This window comes from Peromyscus leucopus, chromosome 8b (assembly GCF_004664715.2).
Source record: "Peromyscus leucopus breed LL Stock chromosome 8b, UCI_PerLeu_2.1, whole genome shotgun sequence".
Taxonomy (NCBI): Eukaryota; Metazoa; Chordata; class Mammalia; order Rodentia; family Cricetidae; genus Peromyscus; species Peromyscus leucopus.
In genome coordinates this window covers 3,187,792-3,213,295 of record NC_051086.1, presented here as the reverse complement: position 1 = coordinate 3,213,295, position 25,504 = coordinate 3,187,792, and the positions used below count along the sequence as shown (strand labels likewise).

Here is a 25,504-nt window from a genome sequence, read left to right as displayed (position 1 = left end):
GGGACCCAAAGGCTGGTCCTTGTGCTTGGAGCACGTACTTTCCCGCTCCATCTCCAGAGCCCCACTTCTTTTGTTATTATTATTATTATTTTTTAAAGATTTATTTACTTATTATGTATACAGCATGTATGACTGCAGGCCAGAAGAGGGCGCCAGATCTCATTACAGATGGCTGTGAGCCACCATGTGGGTGTGGGAATTGAACTCAGGACCTCTGGAAGGGCAGTCAGTGCTCTTAACCTCTGAGCCATCTCTCCAGTCTGTTATTTTGTTTTTCAAAACAGGGTTTCTCCATGTAATTTTGGTGCCTTTCCTGGATCTTGCTCTGTAGACCAGGCTGGCCTTGAACTCACAGAGACCTGCCTGCCTCTGCCTTCCTAGTGCTGGGATTAAAGGTGTGCACCACCACTGCCTGGCCAAGGACCAGGGAGTTGATTTTTATGGGAGTTGATTTTCTCCTTTGGCTCTGTGTATTACAGGAATCAAACTCAGGTCATCGGGCATGTTGGCAATGCCTTTAGTTACAAAGTCAACTCTATGTGAGTTTCAGGACAGCCAGGGCTATACAGAGAAACCCTGTTTTAAAAAAATTTTGTCCCCTCAAGTCATCTAGGGCAGGGCTTTGGATGGTGTGTTCTGAGACTAGGGAAAATAGCTGTATCAGTTGTCTTTACAAGAAGAGAGTTGAGTGTGGTACACAGCTTCAGTCCCAGCACTCTGGAGGAAAAGATGGGTGGATCTCTGTGAGTTCAAGGCCAGCGAATATAGAGAATTCCAGGCAAGCCAGGAAAAAGCAACAACCAAAACCCAAATCAAAGCCAACCAATCAAACAACAACCAAAAACAGTGATGAGTTTATCTCTGCCCACTACTCACCTCCAAGGCTCAGAGACCGTGAAGGCCCCTGGGGTTCCCCAGAGCTGCTGGCAGCATCAAGGCCTTTCTCCTGGGATTGCCTGTCACCTGCCAGGGAGGGCCAGAACCTTGTTGGGATGGTATGTGGTTGAGGGGCCGTGCTCCCAGTGGGAGTGCCAGGGCCTTGTTGGGATGGGCTGAGGGGCCCTTTCCGTGGACAGTGGCGCTTGTAGTGTATTCCCCCACCCAGGCTGTCCTTGTTGACTTTGCTTCGTCTTGGAGGACTGAAAACCCCTTTACGGCATATGAGGAATGTGCACATGGTCAGGCACCACTGTCCGGGACTCACTGGATGTGTTTCCTGATTTGCTCCCCGGTGCCCTGCTGATGAGATGGGCACAGAGAGATGACTGAAGGGACAGAGGACAGCATGGCAGAAGCTGCTGCCGAGTCTTTGGAGAAGTGATGCTGTTTCCTCTCCCCAGAGACAGGGGTGCCATCTCCCTGGCTGCTGTCATAGGATTGGAACACTCTTTCTCTGCAGACCAAGCTATACACTTTGCCTGCCAGCCATGCCACTCGGGTGTATGAGACACTCATTAGCCACATCCAGCTCCACTACAAGCATGGCTACTCCCTGCCCATTGCCAGCAGCATCCGGCTACAGGTGAGACCTGCCAGGCGGGCGACCAGTTCTGGGGGGCCCAGCATGCTGCCTTAGGCTTGGTGGATGTGTTACAGCAGTCTAAAAAGACAGTAGGTGGCCGAGGGAGGGTCCTGTCCAAGGCACTTTTCTCCTTAGCATCTGCTGCATCTGTTTTGCCAAGGACCCACTGCCTTTCCTTGGTCTAGTCTCCTTGTACCTTTGTGGCTTATCACGTTGAAGTCACACAGTTGTCCAGGAGAGGGCCTGCACATTGGTTTCTAGGGTTGGCATATAGTTCCAGGGCTCCTGGTGCTAAACAATCTCCCAGTACCCCGTAGCATGGGCTCCCTTGGGTAGAGCTAGTAGAGGGGGGGGGGGGGGCTGGGCAAGGCCTGACGACTGCTGACAGCTTGCCATATTGATTCCTCCGATGAGTGGAGGTCACTAAGGAGAAAGCCCTGAGGCCTCCCAGGCCCAGGGTGGAGCCTGTTCTTCGAGGATCCAGTCTAGTTGGTCACTGGAGGGAAGTGATGGGGCTCTGAGAATAATTTGCAGTTTGGTGGTGTATGGTGTCCCGGGGAACCAGATAGCTCCTGGGAAGAAGTCTCCTTCTGTAGGACACCAGCCTCGAATCGCGGGCTTCACTTTCTTCAGAGTGCTGAGTGGTTCGGATTTCTCTGCGGCCCTGGAGTCGGGCTGCTGGCTTGACTGATGACCATTTTGCTCCCCTGGCAGGCTTTTGACTTCCTGCTGCTGCTGCGGGCTGATTCGCTGCACCGGCTGGGCCTGCCCAACAAGGATGGCGTTGTGAGATTCAGCCCCTACTGCGTCTGTGACTGCATGTATGTGTGCCGGCGCCTCTCATGCTCCGGGGGTGGGCTGTTCACTAGGTGGAGCTGGGGGTTCTCTGCCCACCCCACCCTGTAGCCTCATGTAAGAGGAACTGTCCAGAATGATGCTGTTAAAGCTGGGTCAGGAGGGACCGTCTGTTCTAACTTGTGGTACTGGCTCAGTTGCGTGTCCCACCTGTCCACAGGGAACTGGACAGGGTCTCTGAGAAGAAGGCCAGTGGGCCCCTTTCGCCTCCAACTGGGCCACCTGGCCCTGTGCCCACGGGCCCTGCTGTACGGCTCGGCCACCTGCCCTACTCCCTGCTCTTCCGCGTCTTGCTGCAGTGTTTGAAACAGGTGAGATGGCCCATTCCTCGGCTCCGTTAGGGCAGACTGAGCTGCCCCGGCCCTGAGGGTATCAAATTCTTGAAATAAATCAAAATTTTCACCCTTGTATGAGTGAAGTTTTGCAACAGGACTCAGATATGTAGCCAGATAACAGTAACCCTAGATCAACATGCACCTTGTGGGGAGGGCACAAGTGGTCAGTACATAGTACTGACATGTACTGACAGTACATGTAGAGTGAGTACAGTCATGCCTTAGGGACATCCACCAGGTAAGCTGAGGTCAGGCCTGGAAAGTAGAGAAGGTTCTAGAGACAGGAGTCAGCAAAGCCTGGAAGCAGGGGTATGGTTTTGTGCAGTGAGAGGTGCTCAAGATGCCAGGCAAGAACCGAGGCAGAGAGAGAGGGGGGTCCTGGAGGGAGGGAAGAGAGAGAGTGGGGGGCCCTGGAGGGGAGGAAGAGAGAGAGTGGGGGCCCTGGAGGGGGGAAAAGAGAGAGAGAGTGGGGGGGCCCTGGAGGGGGGAAAAGAGAGAGTGGGGGGCCCTGGAGGGGGGAAAAGAGAGAGGGGGGGCCTGGAGGGGGAAAAGAGAGAGAGAGTGGGGGGCCCTGGAGGGGGGAAGAGAGAGAGAGAGAGTGTGGGCCCTGGAGGGGTGGGGAGGCCCAGAGTCCCTGGAGATGCTGGCAGATTGTTTTCTAGGAGTATCACAGCCTCCTGTCACAGAGTGTCGAGGGTTCAGGACTGCTTAGGATTTGGCTCTGGGACTAGGCTTCCTTCATGGACATACACCGGCAGAAGTCAGAGCCATGACTCACGTCCTCTCTGCAGCTGTGGCCTTAGGCTGACACTCTGGCTCTCTGGCAGCAGTCCTGGCCTGTGGATTGTTGTGTGTTCTCTTCCACCCTCAGCCATAATCCTGCTCTTCTTCTGCCACAGTGTCTGTGTTGTAGAAGAAGCTTCCCTGGTGCCGATGTTCAGGGGTGGGGACTCCTCAGTGCGGTGCAGAGGCAGGGACAGGCACTCGGGTGGGGACTCCTCGGTGCAGTGCAGAGGCAGGGACAGGCACTCGGGTGGGGACTCCTCGGTGCAGTGCAGAGGCAGGGACAGGCACTCGGTGGGGACTCCTCGGTGCAGTGCAGAGGCAGGGACAGGCACTCGGTGGGGACTCCTCGGTGCAGTGCAGAGGCAGGGACAGGCACTCGGTGGGGACTCCTCGGTGCAGTGCAGAGGCAGGGACAGGCACTCGGGGCTGGGGACTCCTCGGTGCAGTGCAGAGGCAGGGACAGGCACTCGGGGCTGGGGACTCCTCGGTGCAGTGCAGAGGCAGGGACAGGCACTCGGGGCTGGGGACTCCTCGGTGCGGTGCAGAGGCAGGGACAGGCACTCGGGGGTGGGGACTCCTCGGTGCGGTGCAGAGGCAGGGACAGGCACTCGGGTGGGGACTTCTCGGTGCAGTGCAGAGGCAGGGACAGGCACTCGGGTGGGGACTCCTCGGTGCGGTGCAGAGGCAGGGACAGGCACTCGGGTGGGGACTCCTCGGTGCGGTGCAGAGGCAGGGACAGGCACTCGGGTGGGGACTCCTCGGTGCAGTGCAGAGGCAGGGACAGGCACTCGGGTGGGGACTCCTCGGTGCAGTGCAGAGGCAGGGACAGGCACTCGCTGTGTCGTCACTGGCAGCTGAGGGAGGGCAGAGCCAGGCCTGGGGACGCCCTAAACTACTAAGATGGAGGAGGCACTGCTCCTGCTGGGTTTCCACTCAGCCTGGCCTCTGGAGGGTGGCCACCACTGTCCAAGGTACTGTCCATTGTCCCAGGCTCTCTGAGAAGTGACTACTAGACACGGATCAAGGGTCAGCAAACACCCTGTGGGCAAGGGGGCAGAAGTGCAGAAGCCTTGTAGCTGTACCAGCACACACAGCTCAAGTGCCGATGGAGCCTTCGGTCGCCAAGATCTGGCGAGCCTCTACTTAGCCGTGTCCCCTCCTAGGAGACGGACTGGAAGGTGCTGAAGCTGGTGCTCAGCAAGCTGCCCGAGTCACTGCGCTACAAAGTCCTCATTTTCACCTCCCCCTGCAATGTCGACCAGCTGTCTTCGGCCCTCTGCTCCATGGTACGCCTGCCCCGTGCCTGCTCCTCTTGGGTCGTTTGGGGTGGGCCTTTGTAGTAGGCCATAATCCAGGGTTTCTCCTCCAAAACAGGATGTTCCTCACAGATGCCTGCCACTACCCAGCTGGGAGTCTGTCTTTCAGAGTGAGCCTTGGCTCTAGACCATGCTCCTGGGGCCAACAGAGGCTATAATGCCAAAAATGCCCTAGGGATCACATCTCACCACATTCCAGATGTGTGCATTGGAGGTCCCTGATCAAGGACCTGTTACTGAGAATATATGCCCTGAGTCTCTGCTCTCCTAGGAACCTGTGATAGTCATGTTCCTGCTGCACTGTCACAAGTTGAGAGTTTTCTCAGGGAGATCTCTGCCAGGAAGGAAGTAGGGGACCTTCTGGGCTTCCCTCGCACCCCCTGGCCTGAGGAATATTGCTTCGAGCAGAGGTTTCAGGACTGTTTTATACGGTAGCTTTCAGATCCAAAGACCCTTGAGCGGCTCCGAGGTACCCCAGAAGGCTTCTCGAGAACGGATCTGCACTTGGCTGTGGTTCCTGTACTAACGGCGTTAATATCTTACCACAACTATTTGGACAAGACCAAACAGGTGAGAGCTGGGGAGAGGGAGCTGGGACAAAGGGCACTGGAAGCTGGCTGCTGGGCCAGGGTGAGGTCAGCTGGCTTTGTTCCAGGGACTGAGGGCAGCTGAATCCCAGGCACAGAACTTGCAAGTTTTCTATAAGCTCTGGGCTTTGATATGGCCCTTGGCTGTGCCCATTGCCCCCCTACCCCCCAGCAGGACCCCCCTCCTTAAGCTCGTTCTGCTAGGTTTGGGGACAGCTGACCAGACCAGCTTTAAGAAGTGTGGTAGGTTGGTCAGGACTCCTGGATGTCACTTCTCTGTCAGAGTCACAGTGTGCTCATTTCCTGTCATCCCATACTGTTATCTACCACCCGCTGTATGTCCCCTAGATTCTACTCTGTCTCCAGGACAGAATGGAGCTATTGGTGAGGTCAGGAGCCTGCTCACAGTGCTGGCAGCCCGGAGAGGGTGCAGTTGAGGCCTGTCTTTCCCCCGAGCCCAGGTTCCTAACTGCAGCACAGTCAGGTACTGACGCTGCAGCTCATCCACAGGCCCAGCTTGAAGGAAACGGCCCTGTGCGTTGGGGTGTGTTCCATAACCCCCACTGGCATTATGCCAAAGGGCAGCTGTCTAAGTCGGGTCAAAGGTCATGGAGGCTCTCTGAATCTAAGCTGTTTCTGAGGGTTAGCCTCAGGAAGCAGAAATATTCTGGGGCATCGAGCCCGGCTGGGGCCTGGACTGCCTCTCTGCTTCATAGAGGATCCCAGCCAGGAGGTGCTTGTCACACCAGGTGGTGCTTGTCACACCAGGAGGTGCTTCTCCTCAGGGCCAGTCCTCTGGGAGGCCAGGATGATGGGAGTGTGACCTCTGGACATGTGGTTTCATCCTGTTGGCCAAAGGGTGGGGACCCTCTGTGAGGACGGGCTCACTTAGGCACTGAGGGGCATTTCTAAGACTTGCCCCCACTCTCCAAGAATCACCTCAAAGCAGGCAAAAGAAGGAAACAAGACCTAGGAAGTACCTGGTGTACCTGAGCAGCCTGGCCCTCCTGGGCAGGGTTATGGGAAGTACCTGGTGTACCTGAGCAGCCTGGCTGCTGGGCAGGCTTAGGAGTCCCACGCCTGTTGGTGGCAGGGAGACTCATTGTATCTCATATCTTGCCTCCGTCAGCGTGAGATGGTTTACTGCCTGGAACAAGGCCTCATCTACCGTTGTGCCAGCCAGTGTGTGGTGGCCTTGGCCATCTGCAGTGTAGAGATGCCCGACATCATCATCAAGGCACTGCCTGTCCTGGTAGTGAAGCTGACGCACATTTCCGCCACGGCCAGCATGGCCATCCCTCTCCTGGAGTTCCTGTCCAGTGAGTGTGGGGTTCTGTCTGTATACACCTGTGCATATGTGTCTGTGGGCAGCTGTGGGGGGCGGACACTTGAATTCCAGCCTGTGACTTCTCCAGCCCTCCTGAGTGCACACAGGTCGGCCTCCCGGGGGAACCCAGGTCTTGGCGCCTCCACTGCCTCAGGGTCTTGGCCTTCCTGTCAGCTTCCCAGGAGCTCTGCTGTGTGGTCTGGGACGGTCATTCCTTTTCTTTCTGCCTATACTCAGCCTGGCATCCTCAGACCCTGCCCCATGCCCAGACTGGTTCTTTTTTAGCCTCTTTTCTGCCCTCAGGCATTTGAATTTTGCCAGTTTCACTGTGTGGCTCCTCCCTAGTCAGAACTTCCAGAATTTCAGGGTATTGTACTGGCCCCTTTTGTCTACCCCCTCATGTATCTGGAGCATCAGCCTTAGCTCTTAGATACGAGACAGCTAGGTCAGCACTTGGTGGGAAGGGCCAGAGTGAGGAGTTGGTCCTGCATGGGCCACGTAAGCTTTGCTGTGCTCACTGCCTGTAAAATGTTCAAACTGTTTGCAGCTCATGGAGTGTAGAGCTGGAGGCCATGGGCTGGATTTGGTCTAGGAACCATTGCTTGCTGTCCCTGGGTCTGGAAGGTTCTATTTAGGTGGCTGTGGATAGTTGCCCTGACGTTTAGAAATAAAGCACAGGATGCTGGTGCCAGCCCCGGCAGCTGTGGTCCTTGCTGGCTGGCCTGGGCTCCCCTGACGCGTGTGCTTGTGCCACAGCTCTGGCCAGGCTGCCCCACCTCTACAGAAACTTCGCTGCAGAGCAATACGCAAGTGTGTTTGCCATCTCCCTGCCATACACCAACCCCTCCAAGTAAGTCTGGCTGCCCTGGTCCCCCTTCTCAGCCGTGGTCCAGAAAGTCGTTCCAGTTTTAGTATAGAGCACCAGAAAGTCGATCTGGGCTGCAAACTCAGGAGTCTCCCGATGCCCCAGCACCTCTGTTCTGAAATCTGAGCCCAGTGATGTTTTCCCATGATGTCAGGAGGGAGGTTAGAGCTGTGCTTTCTCACCCCAGGTTCAATCAGTACATCGTGTGTCTGGCCCATCATGTCATAGCGATGTGGTTCATTAGATGCCGGCTGCCCTTCCGGAAGGACTTTGTCCCTTATATCACTAAGGTTAGCTGAGGGGCCATGGATGGAGCGGGGCATAGGCAATGAACAGGGCCAGGGATGGAGGTGGGAACTGGTTGAGGCTCTGTGGTACCCAGGAGCTGGCTCTGCTGAGCTGGCTAACTGGACTCAACCTGAGGTAGGCATAGGGAGAGAACTTCTGATTGGCTTCATCATGGTCCCCCTCATAGCTTACGTCTCCACTCCCACTCCAGGGCCTGCGTTCCAATGTCCTCCTGTCTTTTGATGATACCCCTGAGAAGGACAGTTTCAGAGCGCGGAGCACCAGTCTCAATGAGAGGCCTAAAAGGTTCGGGGTCTGCTGGGGCCTTCCTTGCCTGGTATCAATGGGGTGGGAACCTATGCTGCGACTTGTGATTAGTGACCTTTAGGCCACTGAACATGGGACTAGGAATGAGGGGGTGTCACCATGCGTGGTGACCTGGGCCTAAGATCCCCTTGGTCAGGCCCTGGAAATGTTGCTAGTACCTCCCGTTTGCTAGACTGTATAGCCTGCAGCCCTGTGGAGCCCATGTGCCAGCATCCTGGCTTCTCTGGCCTGGGGTTACACATTGTCGTGATGGAGATCAGGATGTATAGGGCTGGTTCTCACTGCGCTGGAGGAGGAGCAGAAGCATGCATCATGGCGGCTGTGACTTGGCCCTGGCCAGGGAGAACCCAGAGGCGTCTACTCCTTGGCCCATGGTCTCTGGTTAGCCCAGCTTTTAGCCAGAGCCACCCTTCCTCAGAGCTTGCTCGTCAGGGACACGCTCCTCACCATCACAGCCGCTTGTGCCAAGCCTGAGAGCAGAGCTGTGCCGTCCTCGTTTGCACCTCACTGCCCTGCTGCCCTGCCTGCCCCGCTTCCCGCGGGCCGTTTCAGCTCCCCCTGGGTGGGATACGGCACTTTCCAGCGCAGCCTCTACTCAAGCCCATGGTGGGGCTGAAGATGCTCAGTTTGGCCGTCTTTGGCCAGAGCCTCCTCCTCTTAGGGGCTCTTGGGCCCTGTGTTGAGAACTAGCCTCTTTCCACAGTGAGTTCCAGGGCCTGGCCTCCAGGGTCTCTCTGTGGGGTAGGCAGGGATGTCTGGTCAGCATAGCCTGGAATCTGCCGTGTGGGGCGATCCACATACATTTAATTTGCACTAATGTCTTTTGTTTTGGTATCATGCGTGAAACCTTACATTTTCTCAGTCGCATTTACAAGCTGTATTTTTATGCATTTTTGTTTTCTGTTTCCTCCCCTGCTCACTGTCTTTTGGCATGGTTCTTTTGTTCATCTCACCCTCGGGACCTCTCCATCTTGACCCTGTGGCCTGGGACCTTTCCTCCTCACCCCTCCAATGGCTTGTTCTCCCATTCCCGGGAGCTGGGCTCTCTGGGGCTTGGGGCTTCCTTCCTCGCCCGGTAGTTTGAGGATAGCCAGAGCCCCCAAACAAGGCCTGAATAACTCTCCACCTGTGAAAGAATTCAAAGAGAGCTGTGCAGCCGAGACCTTCCGGTGCCGCAGCATCAGTGTGTCTGAACATGTGGTCCGCAGGTAGTGGGGCTGTGGTGGGCGGGGGGCACAGACCCTGGAGCTTGGCCCCGTGAGCACCCGGGTGGTGGTGCATGGGGCTGCATGCATGACCTCCTCGCCTGCTGGCGGCTCTCCCTGACCAGAGCTGGAGGACAAGCTGGTCCCAGCCTCACAGAGCCTGGTGGCGAAGGGGGAGGGAAGGTTGCATTCTGTCCATGCCCTGTGCTAGCGCATCTGGCTGCACAGCCTCCTCAGAGATCATCATCCGAGCCCTTACTGAAGCTAGGGTAGCTGCTCTGAGAACCCTGGGGCTGGCGCCAGCCCCCGCAGGCTTGGACCTCACAGGCAAGGGCAAGAGCTTTGTAAATCCAAGCTGCACTTGTGCAGGGTCGGCAGACACACACTCTCCTAAGTCTGGCCTCACATTCTGCAGGGCACATTTCCTTCTTGGGCTTCATTCTGAGGGGAATTAGAGGCTTCTGTGTAGGGATCTGGTGTAGAGGCCAGCCTAGAGGGGAGGTTGGGCCCAGGGTTAGGTGCTAGTATCTTCCTGTGAGTTTTGTCTATACTAGTGATGGGCAGCTTTCCCTGACCTTCAAGCCCTTCATGGATGTGGTTTCTACCACCCTGAGATCCAGTTCCTTCCTAGTGCCTGCCTTGGGCACCAACCTCAGTGTGGCTTCTGAGAGACGGGGACAGCGAGGTGCTCAGTAGAATCCCCTCTCAACTCTTCCTTAGAAGTAAAATGTGACTAAAGAGCTATGGTATTCACATCAGAACCAAACCTACAAAAGGCCTTCCTCTGGGCCTTGGGGCGTGAGTGGAACCTGAGCCGTCGTCCCAGTTCACTTAGCCCAGGCTAGCCACAAAGCCCAGCCACTCCCATCTGTGACAGGAAGTGGCCCTGTGGGCAGAATGCAATCTTGCTCTGTCCTCCTGTGTTCTCGAAGTCTGCATGACTAAGCTGTGTGCTGCAGCCATGGCTAACTCCTGTGTGCTTTGGGTAGAGGGTGTTCCGTCTCGACGGTCTCTCAGCTCTGCTCCAACCAGAGGGGCTTTGCTGTGAGGCACCTATCTCCCTCCTCTCTGGGAAGACGTGGTCCCCATGGCTTGTGGGGTGTAGCTGTACTGGCCCCGCACCCTGGACCTGGTGGGCTTTCTGAGCAAGGCCATCTTGGCCGTGCATGCATTGAGCTTTGGCTCCTGGTGGTAGGTGACTCAGCGTGGTTCTTCTCGTAGCCCTGACCTGACCCAGGTATGGTTTCTTCCTCTAGCAGAATACAGACATCCCTCACCAGCGCCAGCCTGGGGTCTGCGGATGAGAACTCTATGGCGCAGGCTGATGACAACTTGAAGAATCTCCACTTGGAACTCACAGAAACATGTCTGGACATGATGGCCCGATACGTGTTCTCCAACTTCACCGCGGTCCCCAAGAGGTGTGTGTGCTGTACTACGGGACGGGGACTGGAGGGGGCGGGGGCAGCTGTCCAATGGTTCCTCTGTAGCGGAACTGGATGCCCATGGCGGCGGCTGCCCTCAGGAGCCAAGATTCACTGCCTGGAGTCCCCTTTGACCCTGCACTTGCAAGGGAGGTGACACTTTTTCTCGTTTAGGTCCCCTGTGGGAGAATTCCTCCTGGCAGGAGGGAGGACCAAAACCTGGCTGGTTGGAAATAAGCTGGTCACCGTGACAACAAGTGTGGGAACTGGCACTCGATCATTGCTGGGCCTGGACTCGGATCTGCAGGGTGGCCCAGAGTCAAGGTGACTGTCCTTTCCTTCTGTGTACGCTGTGGTCCTGGAAACCCTGGGGACCATGGCTGACTCTGTGTTTGGTCACTTACATCCTTAGCGCTGATCCCGCTGTACATGTGAGGCAGACAAAGGAAGCACCAGCCAAACTGGAGTCCCAGGCTGGGCAGCAGGTGTCCCGCGGGGCCCGGGACCGGGTCCGCTCCATGTCAGGTGAGTTTCTACCTGGCCAGCTCCTGGCAGATGCCCATTAGTCCTCAGCTGCCTCTCACTTTGGCCCAGTGTGCGAAGGCCCCTCAGAGCTGAGGGACTGCTGGCTGGCTTTATGAATGGCTACTTCCTGAGGCCCCTCAGGTAGGATCCCTGCGGTCTCAGTCTGTGTGTAGAGGCATGGCACCTCTGCTTATCAGTGGAGTAAGGCCCCTGCAGCTGGAGGGCCTGCAGCCTTCCACCCAGAGCTTCCTCTGCTGTGATGGAAAGAGTTGTGGTCCAGTGGGCAAGCCTTGGGTCTCTTTTGCTGCTCTCAGCCCAGAGGCCACCACCCTTAAAGGGCCAGAACCAGGGGCTGGGGCTGTCCTGCTCTAGCCTTCCTTGGGCATGGGCCAGGTGCTTCCAGGCTGGCTGGACTCTGTGCCCAAGGGTCTGCTCTGTGCTGAGTACTTTGTACTGGGCAAGTGATGGTCACCAGTTCTCAACCCCCTTGTCTTTAGGGGGCCACGGCCTTCGAGTTGGTGCCCTGGACACTCCAGCTCCCCATACTCCAGGTGGCCCTGCTTCTCTGGGACCACAAACTGCACCAGCAGCAAAACCCGAGAAGGCCTCTGCAGGAACCCAGCTTCCAAAAGCAGAGAAGACGAATCTGGCAGCCTATGTGCCTCTGCTGACCCAGGGCTGGGCTGAAATCTTGGTCCGCAGGCCCACAGGTACTGAGGAAGGAGGGAAACTGGAATTCCTAAGCGAGTGTCCCTGACCTTCTCCAGGCTGGAGACCCAGAGCAACAAGTCTGGGGGGATTGAGGCGTTCACTGAGACTGAGCTTCAGAGCTGGGCGGTGCCTCAGACACCTGCAGAGCAGCAAGCAGGGCGGCTCCGCCTACAGATCTTTAGTCTCTCAGTGCGGAGACCAAAGGATGAGACTAGATGTGCGCAGCGCTGATTCCTTCTGAGGCCTCTCCTGAGCCTGCAAGTGGCTGCCTCTTCTCCTTGTCCTCATGGTTGAGCCCACATCCTTTATTATGTGGACACCAGTCATAAGCTTGGGGCGCCCCCATGTGATTTCACTTGGCCTCATTCACCTCTTTACCATTTCCACATAGTCACTTTCTGAGGTCCTGGGTTAGAGTTTAGCAGACAAGTTTCGCTTGCAACAGTGGCATGACAGTCACGAGGAAGGCTTAACAAAGATCCCCAACCTAGGAGCAGGTGCTATGGGGATGTGGTACATGAGGACCTAGCTGTGGGCTCCCACGCTGTCTCAGGAGCCTCGGCCCTGATATGTGTCTTAGCCTGGCCTGCCTGGCCTGCCTGGCCCCAGTGTAGTGTCCATCTTGGGCAACAGAGGGTGTGAGTGGGTACAGGCTGGTGGAGGTGGTGGCTGGGAGAAGTATGGCCTAAGGCCTGAGGTCCTACCTGCCCCCAGGGAACACCAGCTGGCTGATGAGCTTGGAGAACCCGCTCAGCCCCTTCTCCTCAGACATCAACAACATGCCCCTGCAAGAGCTGTCCAACGCTCTTATGGCTGCTGAGCGCTTCAAGGAGCACCGGGACACGGCCCTCTACAAGTCTCTGTCAGTGCCAGCCGCTGGCACAGCCAAGCCGCCGCCTCTCCCACGCTCCAACACAGGTGAACACGGGAGCCTGGGCAGTGCTGGACTCGGGCGCCTTGTCTGGTGGCAGCGTGGTTCCTCCACTGAGGCTTCCCACGCACAGTTTTCAGGGTCTTTTGGGGAGACACTAGTCTAGTGTTCAGGTCCCTAAAGTTTAGGAGCAGGCTCATGCCTGCTGAAGAAACCCTCTTCCTTGGAGACGGGTGCCTGCTGCCACCACCAGGATGATGCTACTGGAGTTGGCAGTGTCTGGGTGGAGCTCTCTGGAGCCTTTGCCAGCACTTCCACGATGGGCATAGCTCTGGGTGAGGAGGCACTATGGGCAGCTGAGCACCCGGGCCTGGGGTGGGATGCCTGAGCCTGCCTGCCTGCTTGCCAGCCCTGCCCAGCTAGGCCCATGGATATGTGGCCATAGATGGTCCTTGGAGGCTGAGGACGTCTGTGTGTCAGCAGCTGACCAGCACTGACCTCCCAAAGGCTGTGCATGCTGTTTGGAGAGCTGGGAGCCCTGTGTGCCGGCCCTGGCCGCCGCTGGCCCTCCCCTCTCTCCTCTCCAGGCCCGGGGCTGTGCCCATCCTCTCTGCTCGGCCTTGTGCAGTCTCTGCCGCTGACGAGGCTACATGCGTGGTTACCTTGCAGTGGCTTCTTTCTCCTCCCTGTACCAGTCCAGCTGCCAAGGACAGCTGCACAGGAGCGTTTCCTGGGCAGGTATTGGCGCGTCCCTGTGAGGAAGCCACGTGGTCTGCAGAGCACCACTCTGCCTCATAGACGCTGTTCCCATCGTCCCTCATCTGGTCACCCCTCCATGGCTGGCTGAGCCTCTCATCACCCTTGGGGAGCAGGGTCCTGGCTGACATGAGGACATCTGTGTAGGACACCTGTGCTTAGCCCAAGGAAACCTTTAGACATGTGTCCTGAGCTGAGCTCTGCTTCTGAGGTGTATGAGGCCTCTGGCTGGCAGGTTGGGTAGGTCCCCTTGATCCCTGTGGGTGGAGCTGCTGGGATTGAGCCTGGCCTTAAGGCTCAGTAGAGCTGACCTCTTCCTAGCTACTAATGACCTGATTGCTTTGTGCATCTCCCTTTCATCATAGCTGGCCAAGGTCCTTGGTGACAAGGCCCTACCTCTTTTCCAGTGGCTCTTGAAAGTTGCCCTGCAGATTCCCTCATGTGTACAGGAGCCAGCTTTGGAAGTGCAGTGTATACATGGCTGCTGGAGTGTGGGCAGGAGCTAGGGGAGGGTGTCACAGGCTGCACTGACCCTTGACTGCCTCTTACCCACACCCTGCCCCATGGTGGCCTGGGAAGTGCCGCTTGCGGACTTCATCCCTTCCTTCCCTCTGTCCTCAGAGTGGGTTGCAAGTCTGCACATGGGGACATCCTGTTAGCTTCTTCCTCAGATCCAAGGTCCTGGAGAAACTAGCCCTTTTCCTTAGCCTCAGAGCTGGCTTCAGAAATTGTACCCTCCCAAGCTGGAGCCCTTCTTGAGTGGCCCGGCTCTCCTACTTGCCTTACTAGTGATGCAGGAGTGGGCGGAGCCGCTGCCCACTGGCCTGCAGGAGGCACTAGAGCCAGGGCTCCCCAGGCCTTCAGAGTCCATCTCCAGCCTGTTCCAGTGGCAGCCAGAGGACAAGGGTGGAAAGCTCTGCAGGGTGCTGCCCTGCGGCGGCGGCGGCAGGAAGAAGCTGGTGTTCAGAGGCCACGTGAGCGTCCAGCCCTGCCCAGCACACAGCAAGCAGCCCTGTCTGTGTCCTCCCAGACTCTGCCGTGGTTCTTGAGGAAGGAAGTCCAGGAGAGGCTCATGTGCCAGGGGAGCCCCCCGAATTGGAGGATTTTGAGGCAGCATTAGGTACAGACAGGCACTGCCAGCGTCCTGACACCTACAGCAGGGTGAGTGCGGTGGGAAGGCATGGGACAGGTGACAGCTTCCATCCCAGACTCTGTACTAACTTGCTGTGACCTTGTTCCTCTCCTTGACTAAGAAATGGCTAGTTCTTCCTCCATGTCTCCCTCCCTGCTCAGGCCATCTGGGTCTCTCACCCTCCATCTGAGTGGCCTTTATTGTAGGACTTTTTCAGTCTGTGGGGCTCTTGGCTTCTCTGCTCAGGAGAAGGGACCAGAAAGCAATGGCAGGCACAGGCAGAGGGTTGGAGGGGGAGAAAGAAGAGCCCGGTGCTTGAGTGCCTCCTAACAGTGTTTCTTCCAAACTGTCTCTGCAGTCATCCTCAGCATCTAGCCAGGAAGAAAAGTCCCACTTGGAGGAGCTGGCTGCCGGGGGTATTCCCATCGAGCGGGCCATCTCCTCTGAGGGGGCTCGGCCTGCAGTGGACCTCTCCTTCCAACCCTCCCAACCCTTGAGCAAGTCTAGCTCTTCTCCTGAGCTGCAGACCTTACAGGACATCCTTGGAGACCTAGGAGACAAGGCTGACATTGGACGGCTGAGTCCCGAGTCTAAGGTCCGGTCCCAGTCAGGGATCCTGGATGGGGAAGCGGCTACCTGGTCAGCCCCAGGTGAAGAAGACCGTGTCACAGTCCCACCTGAAGGTCCCCTGCCTTCCAGTTCTCCCCGCTCCCCTAGTGGCCTCCGGCCCCGAGGCTATACCATCTCTGATTCAGCCCCATCACGAAGGGGCAAGAGGGTGGAGAGGGATACCTTCAAGAGCAGAGCTGCGGCCTCCAGTGCTGAGAAAGTACCAGGCATCAACCCTAGGTGGGCACAAATCCCAAATTGCCACCAGCTCCGAGGGATACATTTTCCTCTTGGCTGGAGCTTCCAGACACTGCCTAGGCAGAATAGGCATACACGGAAATTCCTGTGTCTTCCCCGTGGCTGGTGGGAACCATAAGGAGGGTGGGTTCTTGGCCAAAGTTTAAGTCCTGGTACTCTGCAGGTGGGGCAGGGCCTCCATCCTGGCCCTGCCCTGACCAAGGCTTTCTCTGCAGCTTTGTGTTTCTACAGCTCTACCATTCACCCTTTTTTGGTGACGAGTCCAATAAGCCCATCCTGCTGCCCAATGAGGTAGGCCCGCCTTCCCTCTCCACTGTAGGGTGGGTCACAAGAGAGTCTGGCCCCTAGTGGCAGCAGGCTGTCTTCTGTTGGCGTAGACAGTCTTCCTGAGAGTGGGTGCTGGGTGTGTGACCTGGGTTGGGGGCTGGTGGTGGGGTAGTCTCCGCCCTGAACTCATAGGCTCTGTGGTTACAGTCCTTCGAGCGGTCAGTGCACCTTCTGGATCAGATCCCGTCCTATGACACCCACAAAATTGCTGTCCTGTATGTGGGAGAAGGCCAGGTAAGGCCATAGGGCGAGCATGGAATCATCTGGTCTCGGGTGTCTCCCGCCTCAGAGTTCAATCTCTGGTTCTTTGATGCTCTGGAGCACTGGGAGCTTGTTAAGCCCTGCACCAGGCCAATGTGTTGGTATGCAGAGCTGTGGGGACTGCAGGGTGCGTGCTTGCGACAGCAGACTCCTGAGGCCCTGGGGTGAGCCACTAAGTGAATGTAGCCAAGTGGCAGGAGGCAGAGGGCCATCATGGACATGGGCTGTACTTCTCTTCTGAGTGAGGTGGAGCCACTGGACTCCTTTGAGACAAGGGGTCACCATTAACACCAGCGTTTTGAAAGTATCCCTCTGGCTGCTGTTTAGAGCCGAGATGAAGTTAGGTGATGACCTTCCAAGCGAGAGGAACAGGCTTGGGTTTGGTTGTAGGTTGCTGAGCAGTGCTAGAGTTCTGGGTGTGTTAACTTTGCTAGCTGAATGTATGGGGGGGGGGCAGGTGACACCAGTGCATGTGGACTGGATAGCTGTGAGCATGACCTACTGAGTAGGAGATGGTAATAGCCCCCTGGCTTCCCATCGGTGACAAGTCTGCCCGACTGTCCTCCCTCCTCTGGACTCTTCCAGAGCAGCAGCGAGCTGGCCATCCTGTCCAATGAGCATGGCTCCTACAGGTACACGGAGTTCCTGTCAGGCCTGGGCCGGCTCATCGAACTCAAGGACTGCCAGCCGGACAAGGTGTACTTGGGTGGACTAGATGTGTGTGGCGAGGACGGCCAGTTCACCTACTGCTGGCATGATGACATCATGCAAGGTGTGTACTGCTCTAGGCTGGCCTCTTCCAAGCCCTGCTCTCTGGCAGAGGAGTTAAGAGCTTCTGGAAAAAGCAAGGGGAACCTGGAGGGATACAGAGGTCTCAACCTGGGCCTTTACGCCCAGCATAAGATGTCCTGCCCTGGTACCCAGCCCAGTGTCACCCACCCTACAGCTGTTTTCCACATCGCCACCCTGATGCCCACCAAGGATGTGGACAAGCACCGCTGTGACAAGAAACGGCACCTGGGCAATGACTTTGTTTCTATCATCTACAATGACTCTGGTGAGGACTTCAAGCTGGGCACCATCAAGGTGAGTGGGATCCACGTGCAGGAGACCCAGGCAGTGGCCGAGTTCTGCCATACACCACCAGACTGATCAGCAGCCCAGGCCATCTGTGAAAATGCTTGCTGGTGTATCTTGAATTGGCCTTGTGTGCCCTGAGAGGTAGTCCTTCTTGGGAGCCTCATGTAGATGCTGTCAGGGACCCAAGGAGACATGATCACAAACCAGTTTCTTCATGTGTAGGATCAACTGTGCCCTCAGGAGTAGCTAGGTGAATAGGTGCCTGTGCGGGGTGTGTGGTGCCCAACAGGAGCGTGGTGTCTGCTTGGAGTGGTTTCTAAGGGTCCTTGCTGGACACATTTCAGTACCCTTGGGTCAGCACTAGTGTCACCTGTGGATTTACGACTTGTGGGCACTGGGATGCTGAGAGCCTGGTACAGCCCAGGCTGGCAAGTCTGCAGAACAGCAACAAGTGCCCAGACTGTGCCAGGGCCATAGAGGACACAGCAGGGCCTTAGGAGGGCAGTCTGGGGTGACTGCGGTCCTCGTGAATGTCTGGTGAGACTCTCCATGGCAGCTGCTTCCAGGTCGAGTGAGGGAAGATGAGGCAGGACTCTGGGAAAAGCCAGTACAACTCACTGAGATGGGCACATGAGCAGTGTCATCTTGAGAGAACGGCCTCAGAGTTGCTAGTAAGGCAGTGTGGAAGTTCTATCTCTGCGTATGGACGGTATGCGCGGGGGGTGGGGGGGTGGGGGCACTTCAGGAGTGCCAGGCAGCCTGCAGACGTGTTATAAACTAAGCAAATCTGTGTTGGGCCCATATGCAGAGTAGGTTGCCTTTAGCCAGAGATGAAGATGAAGGCAGGAGGCCAATGCTGCCTCTTGAGGTGACAGAGCTCTGACACAGCAGTGACACAGTGGCCTTCACCACATGCCTTGCCAGGCTGACGTCCCTCTCGTCTGAGCAGGGCCAGTTCAACTTTGTCCACGTGATCATCACGCCGCTGGACTACAAATGCAACCTGCTGACCCTGCAGTGCAGGAAAGGTGAGGCCCAGGCTGGGGAGGGTAACGGCTGGCCCGAGTCAGGTACAAGCACTGTGTCTCCACAGACATGGAGGGCCTTGTGGACACCAGTGTGGCCAAGATCGTGTCTGACCGAAACTTGTCCTTCGTGGCCCGACAGATGGCCCTACATGCAAATGTGAGTGGTGGTTGCAGCCTAGGACCAAGAGGGAGATGGGGGTATGGGTGCTCCTGGATGGGAACTCACCATCCTGCTTTGGGGTCCCCAGATGGCCTCTCAGGTGCACCACAGCCGCTCCAACCCCACCGACATCTATCCCTCCAAGTGGATCGCCAGGCTCCGCCACATTAAGCGTCTCCGCCACCGGGTAAGGAGGACGGGGCTTCAGAGATGTGATGGCTGAATCTGGGGACAGAACTTCTGGGCTCACTGCCAAAGCCTTCTCTCTCTGTAGATCCGTGAGGAGGTGCACTATTCAAACCCAAGCTTGCCTCTGATGCACCCTCCATCCCACACCAAAGCACCAGCTCAGACCCCTGCTGAGCCTACACCCAACTACGAGACAGGCCAGCGGAAACGCCTCATCTCCTCCGTGGATGACTTCACAGAGTTTGTATGAGGCCACTAGGGCTCCTAGGTGCCAGGGCCATGCAGCTGGCGCTTCCCGGTCTGATACCACCGCCTGACTGTACTCTCACATGAATAAACTGGGCGTGTCCACCAGGCCCTTGGAGTTCAGAGAAGCACAGAGAGCAGCAGTCAGCCAGCTTCTTTATTTGACTTTGTCTTGTCTGTGTGGGGTTGGGGCAGGATCAAGGCTCGAGCTGCAGCTGGGCCCACAGAAGCAGGCAGGTGCTGTCACACACACTCTCTTCCCCCAACCCGGGGGCCAGCCCCAGCAGGGGTCTTGTCCAATAACTTCTTGGCTTCTTTCAACCCACAGTAGGCCTGGCCTTGCTCAGACCTGATACCAGCAGATCTGGGTGCTGCCTGGCCCCAGACAAGGGAGGAAAAGGAAGCCATGGTGGCCCCAATACCGTCCAGCACCTGCCCAAGGCCAGACTCGGATCCAGTAAATAGCTGCAGCTTCCCCTGCACCCCACCCTGGGTAACTTCAGCCCAAGTGAAAAATAGTGACATACAAAAATATATACATTTGAACCCCATATAAATTATTGGTGGTGGACATACAAAAGGGATGGCGGCTAGAGGCAAGTATGCTGCACAAACGAGAGGTAATAACTTAGGGGACGGGCAGGGAAGAAGGGTAGCTTAGCCCTCTCTCGAGCTTGGATCTCTAGCAAGGGGAGATGGCCGCCTAGGGGTAGAGCTGGGCACAGCCCGCTGTACCTGAGGACTCGGGAAATAAATTAGCATCTTGGAGGCTGGGTACTCACTTGGTCCAATACTGTTGTATCCTCCTGTGGGGAGGGGACCGAGGTCCTGGCTGGCTATGCAGCCTTTTTAAAGTGCTGAAGCCCATAGGCAGGCAGACCCTCAGGAACTTGTATGCAGCCACTCTGGCTCAACCTTGAGGGCAGCAGAAGGTAATACTGAGTGGTGTCCACCCTGGCTCTGAGTGGCCAGTGTGAAGCCACAGGCCTTCCCAGGAAAGGGATGGCCAGGACCATAGTGCCTAAGTGCTGCTGGGGTGGACCTTGTTATTAGACCGCAGGGACACCTTGCTGGGGCCTACTGCCTGGTCTAGCCCCTGACTGGACCTGGCAAGGCGGCTGGGCAGAGCTTTCTGAGGGCCTGGGAAGCAGCCAGGGGAAGGTGAGAGAGGTGGTCCGCTGTGTCCATGACCTCGAAGGCTCTGGAGTTGTTGCTCCAGCTGGTAGACGTCCTCTGTGGCCTGGTTGAGTCGGTCAAATTGGACAAGCAGGGTTTCAAACACAGCATGCAGGCGTGAGGGCTCTGGTTCCAGCCTCAATGCCGAGCGGCTGAAGCCTGCACTCAGCCCATCTGGCTGGCTGGACGAGGTGGAAGGGTGAGAAGCATCTGAGCCTGCGCTGGGTGGAGGCACAACCGGGGATGACTTGGAACCCCTGGATGAGCGGGAGGGCAGTGGCTCCATTCCTTCAAACCGGACTTTGTGGCGAAACTGGGGGCGGCACAGGGGCTCGGTCAGTCCGGCTGCACCCTGGGCTCGCGAGACCCAGGGTGCGTCCCTCTCCCCCCCACTGGGCCGTACCCACCTCCTTGACCTTGCTGAAGCCCATCCAGAGCCGAAGCCTACGCAGAAAAAGCTCCACCATCTCGTAGTCCTGGGGCTCCCAGGCTGGGCGGTAGAGCTCCCCACGCAGGGCATGGTACCGCCAACGCAGGAGGACAGCCCCTAGCCTCAGGGCACCCCACATCCGCAGAGCCCAGAGCCCCACACACAGCAGAGGGGACAGGTACCAGGACTCAGAAGGGCACAGAGCAGGGACCCTGGCCCCAGGACACAAGACCAGGAAGGCTCGGGCCATGTTGTGGAGAGTGTCAGCACCAGAGGAGATAAGCTATGGGAAAGAGACACGGGTAAAGGCATGCCCTGATTGAGATCCTTCCCTGGCACACCCCAGAACAGCAACCTACCAGAACAGCCATCTGAGCATAGGCCACACCGAGCACCACCAGGCCCAAGGTGGCTCCCATGAGCTCTGGCAGGGCCCGGCACAATGTCTTGCCAAAAACAGACCACTGGCGCACAAACCGCAGCTGCTGGGCAGCCTGCGGAGGACAGAAGGCAGTTGGTCAGCTTTTACCCGCTCCTGGGGTCCGATCCTAGTCATGCACCAGCCCTCTGGCCCTTACCTTGATCAAGAGCACGAAGAGTAGTGAGGCGGCCAGCCCACGGGCCACGGAGCCCAGCTGAGCCACCTGGTCGAAGCTAGTGAAGTGGCGTGGATGGTCATGCACAAAATGGGTCCACTGGCGGTCAGCAACGCCCAGCTGGGCCAGGCGTACCAGTCCTGTGGCTGCCGTCAGCATCACCAGCAGCCACCGTGCCCAGGCGCCAGGCTGTGCTGTGCGAGCACACCCCTCTCTGCGCCAGCTCTGCACCTCGGCCACGGAGAAGTACAGGGCGAAGAGCAGCAAGCACACCTGTGGGGGGATCCGTGAGGGCGTGGTCAGATTCCTGTGGGGCACGGTCAGGAGCCCGAGGACAGGCGTCAAGTGGAAGGGCATACCGAGGTGAGTAGCGGCAGTGACAGGCCCGTGCTGAGTCGCCGTAATGCAAATGGGCGGACACTGAAGGCAGCCAGTGCATGGCCTGCTACAGGGAACTCGAGGCGCAGTGTGACAGCAGCATGTAGCCCCACAGCAGGGCTGTAGCGGGTGAGTTCCACAAACACTGCCCGGCTCCTGCATGGAGGGGGCCGTCAGCAGGAGGGGCCGTGTGGGCAGGAGCACAGGGTACAAGATGGGAAGCGGCTACTGCATTTGGTCAGTTACACCGGCCTGGGGGGGAGGGCCCCCGGGGATTCAGGGCTAGGCATGGGGACAGCTGGCCAGGAGTGAGGCTCAGAGGCCTGCCAAGGGACCCAGACTCCTGCTCACGTCCCCTCGGCACCCACCTGCTGTCAAGCCAGTTGTGCAGCTGCAGGAAGGCCAGCCGTGCGCGGCTCTCCTCCAGACTCAGGCCCAGCTCCTGTACGTAGCCCCCGCTGTCATACACTGCACAGTAGCCCCAGTACCAGGCGCTGTGGAGACAGGGCAGTACTGGAGACTCCCCAGCCCTGAGAGCATCTGGCAAGCAGGCCCCATCACCCAGCTGGGGCCTTAGGCCCTTGCTCCACTCACCCCAGCAAGTCAGGTGCAGAGTAGGACCATGTCTCAGAACCATTTTGAGCCACACTCTGCCAGCCAATGCCATAGTCAGTGGTGCTCAAGCTTCCTGTGGCTGAACACATGTGCTCTGAGCTCGAAGGCTCTGGGCAGAATGCTAGAAAGCAGAAGGCCAGGGCTCAGGACATGCTGTGACGTAATAGGTGAGCTCCTGTGCTGAACCTCCCTGAGTCCTCCCAGCCACCTGCTGTGCAGGATATTTGATCACGCTGTGAACCCTGAGATTGCTTCTTTACCGGAAAACCTGTCTCTAGCTGTGGTGTGGCTCAGCCCTAGCACACACCTTTAATCCAAGAGCTTTCTGCTTGAATATTGTAAACAGGATTGAATAAAGTCAACCATAGGTCAAGAGGCAGAGCAAGCAACCAGTTGACAAGAAAGTGAATTAAGGATTATTTAAAAACAGTAAGAAGGAGTGAGGAAGACAGACAGGAAGTAAAGGAGGGACATTTGAGTTTGGGGGGGGGTTCAGACAGTGGAAGAAGAGAGAGCTGGGGCAGCAACTGAGGAGGAAGGTCAGCGGGCTCTTCCTCGGCCTCTCTGAGCTAACAGGGTTTCACCCCAGCATCTGGCTCCAGAGTCTTTATTGGTAAAATTGAATGATTGAGATTTTGTTAAAAACAACATCCCATAAAGCAAACATTATTTTTATCAGTTATAGAAAGGCAATGAAAGAAAACTAAAGAAGAGGACAAAGGTTAAGCAGAGGTCAAACAGCTCAGCTGCAGGTTGCAATGGAAGGAACAGGGTAAAAAGCACAGACCACCATCTCCAGCTCACCTTCCTGTAGCCGCACCTGCCGCAGCCGTGGGGGTCCCAGCTCAGGACTCGACTGGTTCCCGTGGACATAGGGCAAGAGGACATGTGACATCCATGGCCAGAACTCATCAGACCTGCCAGCAAATGTCAGTCTCTGAGGTCAAGGCTGTCAGGGCCCAGGAGGCGCTCCTGCAGCGGTCTCGGGGGTAATGCTGGGCCATGTTCCCTACTCTTGGACTGCTGGCATTTGGGGCAGAGAATTCTTCCTGATGTTATGCTGTGTACCACAGAAGACTAAGCAGTGTCCCAATTCTCTGCCCACTGTATACCCCAGCATGTACTCTGCTCCTGACAACCAAACAGGAATCTAGATCAGGGATGTCCAATCTTTTAGCTTATCTGGGCCACACAGGGGATTCTAACCCACAGCCTACAGGTTTCAAGAACATTACACAGGTTCATTTCGTATGAATATAATTGTGATTATATTGTTGTCTACAAAGTTCAGTTGAGTTATAAAAACAAAACAAAATCAAACATAAAACATCTCATGCTTTTAATAGCAGACTTAGGATTTTGTGTTGGGATTCATTCATAGCTGCCCTGAGTTACATGTGGCTCATGAACTGTAGGACACCTTTGATTCTAGATACTTCCAAATGTTCCCTCGAGGCGGGGCTGAACTAAAGACAAAACAAATATGGGCCTTGGTGGGCACCAGTGCCACCCTGGCCCAATGCATGGATGTGTGTGTCCTGAGTGTCCCTACCGGGTGATGGCCAGAAAGGCTTGGCTATCCAGCTCCTGCTTGATGGCACTCTGCAGTCGATAGGCGTGACCATGGCAAGAAGCATCCCCATAGTTGGCCAGGAGCGTCACCAGTAAGAAAAGCATGTACACCAGGAGACTCTGCAGGACAGGGACAGATGGCTCTGATCAGCTAGTCCCACCCCACAGGGTCAGAGCAAGGCTTTAAGACTACCCATTGGTGCCCGGCAGTGGTGGCACACAACTTTAATCCCAGCACTCAGAAGGCAGAGGCAGGTGGATGTCTGAGTTTGTGGCTAGCCTGGTCTACAGAGCAAGTTCCAGGAAGGCCAGGATAAAAAGAGAAACCCAGACACAGAGATAGGCTCTGAGAACTAGAACAGCTGTGCCTAGTGCCCTCAAGGCCAGGTGACAGCAGGAACTTGAGATGACCATAACAGATGGGGTAGCTGGTGACAGCAGAGCAGGAGCTACAAAGCCCCGAATGTCCACTGTTGGTCAGGTGTGGCGCAAACAACTGGAGAGGGAGCAGAGGTTATCTGTGGTCAGAGCTCACCTTCAACATGTCATGGAGCTTCTTGACCTTTCGGGCTTCCTCTTTTGCCAAGAAGAGTGCAAACCCATGGGGGGGCCGCACACGGGGCACACGTTCACTCACGGGTGTCACCGCGGGGCTTTCTACCAGAGTGTCGTCTTCATCAGGGTGTAGCCGCTTGGCTACCAGGGAGAAGTAGAGAGCTTCCAGCAGGACCTAGGGTGGCAGTGCGGTCAGCTGGCAAGCAGGAGACTGGCAGACCCCTCCCCTCCACGAGTCTTCTCACCTTAAGGGGCTCCCAGCCAAGAAATGAGGCCAGGAAGCTGGAGCTGCTTGAGAGGAGCCACATGACACTCACGCTGGGGGGGAAGCTGGCACCAATCCACCCCGAGATCGCTACAGCCGCTGCTACCAAGAGTAGGCTGAGCCCATGGGCCAGAGGGGCACACCAGGCAGGCAACAGTCGCTTCCGAAGCCCTTCCACCATTCCTGGAGACACACAGACAGCTGCATGGCTGCCAGCCCAGGTGGGTCTAGGAGGGATGTCCTGGTCGGTGTGAGCATACCTGTCCTTGAGAGCCTTGCCACCAGGGGCTGTTCCCAGGTCAGGCCCATGCTGGGTGGCCTCTTCTCCCCCAATGTCTGCAGCATCAGCGTTTCTGTTTTCTCCCCAGGAACACTGGACCTGAGCACAGGGCAAGGCCATGGAGTTTTGTGCATCCCCCCAGGAAGAAGGGGCAATAGTATCAGTCTGCATTCATCTGGGAGCAGTTCCTTCAGCATCTTAGAGTCCTAAACCAAGTGAATGTGGTGCTGGGCATGCATGACACCCTAGTCATTGTCCTTGCTTGCTTCCTGTATATATACCCACTGCCCAGGGCCCAACTAAGGGACTAGTAAGTCCTTATCTCATACATTCTGTCCTGGCATGACCCAATGGCCCTTCTTCAATCTCATACCAGCCACACAGGACTGTGTTCTAAACCTTGCATGCACTCTCCAAGCCCTGCCCTGTAGAATGTTACTGAGGTACACATTCCTGCATGGTTCTGCTTTTAAAAAGGCCAGTCTGGTCTACACAGTGAGTTCTAGGCCAGCCAGGAATACACAGTGAGACCTTGTCTCAAAAACAAACAAGTAAATAAACAAGGAAGCAAAGCTGAGAGGGCAAAAGAAGACACGAGACGGCCCTGCTGCCTGGGGGAAAGTCCCCAGGGTACTGGTGCTCCCGGG

The 25,504-nt window shown here is 56.8% G+C and overlaps 2 protein-coding genes across 27 annotated transcripts in view; one reads left to right on the top strand and one right to left on the bottom strand.

The window, feature by feature from the left end:
* Tsc2 (TSC complex subunit 2) overlaps window positions 1–19,127 on the top strand; it is a 35,253-nt gene extending 16,126 nt beyond the window's left edge. For 3 of the 19 annotated variants that reach the window (XM_037200626.1, XM_028853905.2, XM_028853906.2), the window contains exons 17-42: window positions 1,400–1,522; window positions 2,237–2,343; window positions 2,538–2,688; window positions 4,662–4,784; window positions 5,250–5,384; window positions 6,531–6,720; window positions 7,485–7,578; window positions 7,781–7,883; window positions 8,093–8,187; window positions 9,288–9,416; window positions 10,670–10,834; window positions 11,012–11,161; window positions 11,250–11,362; window positions 11,860–12,072; window positions 12,788–12,991; window positions 13,614–13,682; window positions 14,731–14,861; window positions 15,191–15,681; window positions 15,915–15,990; window positions 16,174–16,260; window positions 16,873–17,059; window positions 17,234–17,373; window positions 18,317–18,395; window positions 18,461–18,552; window positions 18,644–18,742; window positions 18,830–19,123. In XM_037200626.1, coding sequence (XP_037056521.1) covers window positions 1,400–1,522; window positions 2,237–2,343; window positions 2,538–2,688; window positions 4,662–4,784; window positions 5,250–5,384; window positions 6,531–6,720; window positions 7,485–7,578; window positions 7,781–7,883; window positions 8,093–8,187; window positions 9,288–9,416; window positions 10,670–10,834; window positions 11,012–11,161; window positions 11,250–11,362; window positions 11,860–12,072; window positions 12,788–12,991; window positions 13,614–13,682; window positions 14,731–14,861; window positions 15,191–15,681; window positions 15,915–15,990; window positions 16,174–16,260; window positions 16,873–17,059; window positions 17,234–17,373; window positions 18,317–18,395; window positions 18,461–18,552; window positions 18,644–18,742; window positions 18,830–18,994 — 3,711 coding nt within the window. In that variant the 3' untranslated portion in view covers window positions 18,995–19,123. Of the gene's footprint in view, window positions 1–1,399; window positions 1,523–2,236; window positions 2,344–2,537; window positions 2,689–4,661; window positions 4,785–5,249; window positions 5,385–6,530; window positions 6,721–7,484; window positions 7,579–7,780; window positions 7,884–8,092; window positions 8,188–9,287; window positions 9,417–10,669; window positions 10,835–11,011; window positions 11,162–11,249; window positions 11,363–11,859; window positions 12,073–12,787; window positions 12,992–13,613; window positions 13,683–14,730; window positions 14,862–15,190; window positions 15,682–15,914; window positions 15,991–16,173; window positions 16,261–16,872; window positions 17,060–17,233; window positions 17,374–18,291; window positions 18,396–18,460; window positions 18,553–18,643; window positions 18,743–18,829 lie in introns of those variants that run through there. The other 16 variants (XM_028853910.2, XM_028853911.1, XM_037200627.1 and 13 more) reach the window with 11 other exon arrangements.
* Window position 19,128: 1 nt separating this feature from the next.
* Window positions 19,129–25,504, bottom strand: part of Pkd1 (polycystin 1, transient receptor potential channel interacting) — a 51,247-nt gene continuing 44,871 nt past the window's right edge. For 7 of the 8 annotated variants that reach the window (XM_028853896.2, XM_028853899.2, XM_028853901.2 and 4 more), the window contains 12 exons: window positions 24,838–24,956; window positions 24,558–24,760; window positions 24,293–24,487; window positions 23,738–23,877; window positions 22,990–23,102; window positions 22,165–22,306; window positions 21,939–22,064; window positions 21,552–21,726; window positions 21,175–21,465; window positions 20,956–21,090; window positions 20,574–20,879; window positions 19,130–20,479 (listed from right to left, as the gene is read on the bottom strand). In XM_028853896.2, the coding sequence (XP_028709729.1) occupies window positions 20,012–20,479; window positions 20,574–20,879; window positions 20,956–21,090; window positions 21,175–21,465; window positions 21,552–21,726; window positions 21,939–22,064; window positions 22,165–22,306; window positions 22,990–23,102; window positions 23,738–23,877; window positions 24,293–24,487; window positions 24,558–24,760; window positions 24,838–24,956 (2,413 nt within the window). In that variant the 3' untranslated portion in view covers window positions 19,130–20,011. Of the gene's footprint in view, window positions 20,480–20,573; window positions 20,880–20,955; window positions 21,091–21,174; window positions 21,466–21,551; window positions 21,727–21,938; window positions 22,065–22,164; window positions 22,307–22,989; window positions 23,103–23,737; window positions 23,878–24,292; window positions 24,488–24,557; window positions 24,761–24,837; window positions 24,957–25,504 lie in introns of all 8 variants that reach the window. The other variant, XM_028853902.2, reaches the window with a different exon arrangement.